General features: G+C 41.5%; 1 protein-coding gene across 10 annotated transcripts in view; it reads right to left on the minus strand.

Moving 5' to 3' along the window:
- Window positions 1-2,757, minus strand: part of si:dkey-178k16.1 (band 4.1-like protein 1) — a 39,028-nt gene that overhangs the window by 2,918 nt on the left and 33,353 nt on the right. For all 10 annotated transcript variants that reach the window (XM_032520795.1, XM_032520794.1, XM_032520790.1 and 7 more), the window contains 5 exons: window positions 2,090-2,491; window positions 979-1,200; window positions 815-874; window positions 498-587; window positions 250-330 (listed from right to left, as the gene is read on the minus strand). In XM_032520795.1, coding sequence (XP_032376686.1) covers window positions 250-330; window positions 498-587; window positions 815-874; window positions 979-1,200; window positions 2,090-2,491 — 855 coding nt within the window. The remainder of the gene's footprint in view (window positions 1-249; window positions 331-497; window positions 588-814; window positions 875-978; window positions 1,201-2,089; window positions 2,492-2,757) is intronic.

Consider the following 2,757-nt stretch of genomic DNA (forward strand, 5'->3'; position numbering starts at 1 on the left):
TTTTTAATTTACAGACTAACAATAAATCTAAAAAAAAGAATCGCCAGATTATCGATAATGACAGTATTTGTTAGTTGAAGCCCAACTAAATAAAGGTTAATTTTATTTGCATAGCTCATTTATTCTCCCAGACCTAGCAACTACACATTTCCCAAAACTACAACACCCCAAGCTAACAACCAGTAACTACCATGCACAGCACAGGGTTCTTTTGACTCGACTTTTCATCCACAGTTCATTTCAGATCACCTGTTCCTGATCAACATCATCGTCTCCTGTGATTATGATCCTCTTCTCGATCCTGGTCTCTGAATATCCTCCTTTCACCGTCTGAAACGCACAATGGATTTTCTTTTTATAGCCTTCAGAAGTAGAGCCCACATCTAACTGTATTCAGACAGAAGATATGAGCTGCAGCTCCTAATGTTGCAAAACCCACTTTATCATAATTATACATGAAATTGTGCGCTTTGTTAATTCAAGTTGAGCTTCCTTACTTTGGTGACGTGAGTGGTTGCCGAGGTAACATTCTCAGTAACGAGGATGGGCGACCCTGACGCCTCTCTTGCAAGACTGCTCATATGCACCTGAGAAAGCAAACAGCTGATGATTAGCAAATACTGTAAACGCACATGTACTGTGTATGTACAAATCATCATGTTTTTCATATTTTAGAACATCCAGTCAGGCACATATTCATAAATCCAGGTCTTTGGGTTTTTTTGTACAGTAAGTAGGTTTAAACCCAAGAGAGCAAGAAGGAGTGTGCTGCAGGTCAAGTTAAAATTGGAGAGGTTCCTTTGTTTGCACTCACAGGGGAAACACTCTGCCTTGTAGAGTAAGAAACTTCACTCAGGCCAGTGATACCGTGATCCTGAAACACAGGCAAATTATTGTGTAACTTGTAGGTAGTAATACTTTCGTTCTTATTTTTTTTTTTTTTTTTTACAATATGTTTTACTTAAATATGAAACTAACCTGATCTGTGAACTCCAGGATGGTGGTCGTAACCTCTGACCCATTGGGCTGAGTCTCAGTCTTGACGTCCGTCTTCCTCACCGTCGGTGTAGGCATGACATCACTGGCCTCCCTGCTCATCACTGTGACGCCAGAGACGCGACTGGCTTCTCTGTGCGACTGCTCTCTGTCCACTGATGACGACACCGGCACTGACCTCTTTGGTTTTTTGGGCACTACAGGCTTAAGTGAGTAAAAAACAAAGAAACAAGTTTTAGTTTTTACACATACTAAAAGACCAAGATTGAATTGATGTAAAGCTCTTTGCTGACTGAAATGTACTGTAACACACAGATAAAAGGACAAAACAGAGGAGGACAGATGAAGGGTCTTTCTTCATTACCCTTCAGTGCTGCTCGATGAAGAGCATTCAACTCAAAACACGTTTGATTACAGCCCTTACGGTGTCCTTTGCCTGCTCTTTTCTTGATTTCAACACATCAGAAGCATCAATATATATTCAACGTTCAATTAACGCTGTGGACTTCATCTTGTACATCTTTTTGACAATTCAAATCATAAAGCACACACAGAAAAACACATTAGAATGTGTGACAAAATTGAGGTGTGATCACACCACAATTTCTTTTCTTTTATGTGAACCACAGTGGAAAACTTGTGACTTGCTCTATTTTTGTATGTTTCATTCAGGGTCACACTGACTACTGCACACAGGCTTGTAAACAAAACTTGCATGAACTCCTCAACAGTTCACTTTGTTGGCCTGTCATCACACTTTGTTGGAAACTTGGGTGGCACTGAGATGGGAATATGGTGGTGTAAGGAGTGTGTGTGTGTGTGTCTGTGTGTGTGTCTGTGTGTGTGTGTGTGGTTTTGGCAAAACACTTGCTTGCACTCTTATTTTATGTATTTCCCATGTGCTTCTAGTTAAAAACACATGGAGACATAGGTATAAACATTTTTTTAAATTTCTGGCCATTTTGTTGTTACATTCATGTTCACACCCATACAGTACATTTTAGGTACCTAAAAATAGCATTGTTCTTCCTTGCAAGAACAAATTAAACTAAAGGAGGAGAAGCTACAAACACACTTAATATGAAAAAATTACCTGCACATCTGACCGTTTCACTTCTGGTCGGACTTCTTCAGCCTGAATATGTTTGGCAGGAGGGCTGCTGCTGGCTCCTCTGGACAGAGGGGCGGACACCAGCGGAGGAGGGGGTTCAGAGGGACACTGCTGCTGGAGGAAGTCCATGCCAAAGCATAGACCTACATCAGGTGACACATCCCTCTCCCCCAGCTCTGTCATGCCCCTGGAAAACTCCTCCATGCCCGTATGCAGGTCCGTGAGGACGGTGAAATCTACTTCGGCCTCCAAGCTGGATGTAGAGCTGACCGTGATGCTGGAACATTTGCGCTCGATGCCCAGGTGGGTCTCCTTCAGGTACAGGATCTCATGGTCCTGGTCGTCCTCGGAGACGGAGCCTAGACGTCTTTCCCATGGTTCCCTCTGCAGAGAGGAGGACAGAACATAGGGCCGTGTAAACTACAAATTGCGCTACAGAAAAAAAAAAAAAAAATTGTGTTTTTGTATTTCTCTACTGATTGTAATCACCTATATGAACAAAATCTTGATCAGCATCAGAACACATTTTACCAATTAGATAAAGTTATTGTGTAACTTGAGCACAAAATTGTGTTTTGAATTGTGGTTGTGGTTTCCCCTTAAATTAAGATAGGAATTTACAAACCGCCTTTAATGAAAACCAGAATAGT

The sequence above is a fragment of the Etheostoma spectabile genome, chromosome 7 (assembly GCF_008692095.1).
Source record: "Etheostoma spectabile isolate EspeVRDwgs_2016 chromosome 7, UIUC_Espe_1.0, whole genome shotgun sequence".
Classification (NCBI taxonomy): domain Eukaryota; kingdom Metazoa; phylum Chordata; class Actinopteri; order Perciformes; family Percidae; genus Etheostoma; species Etheostoma spectabile.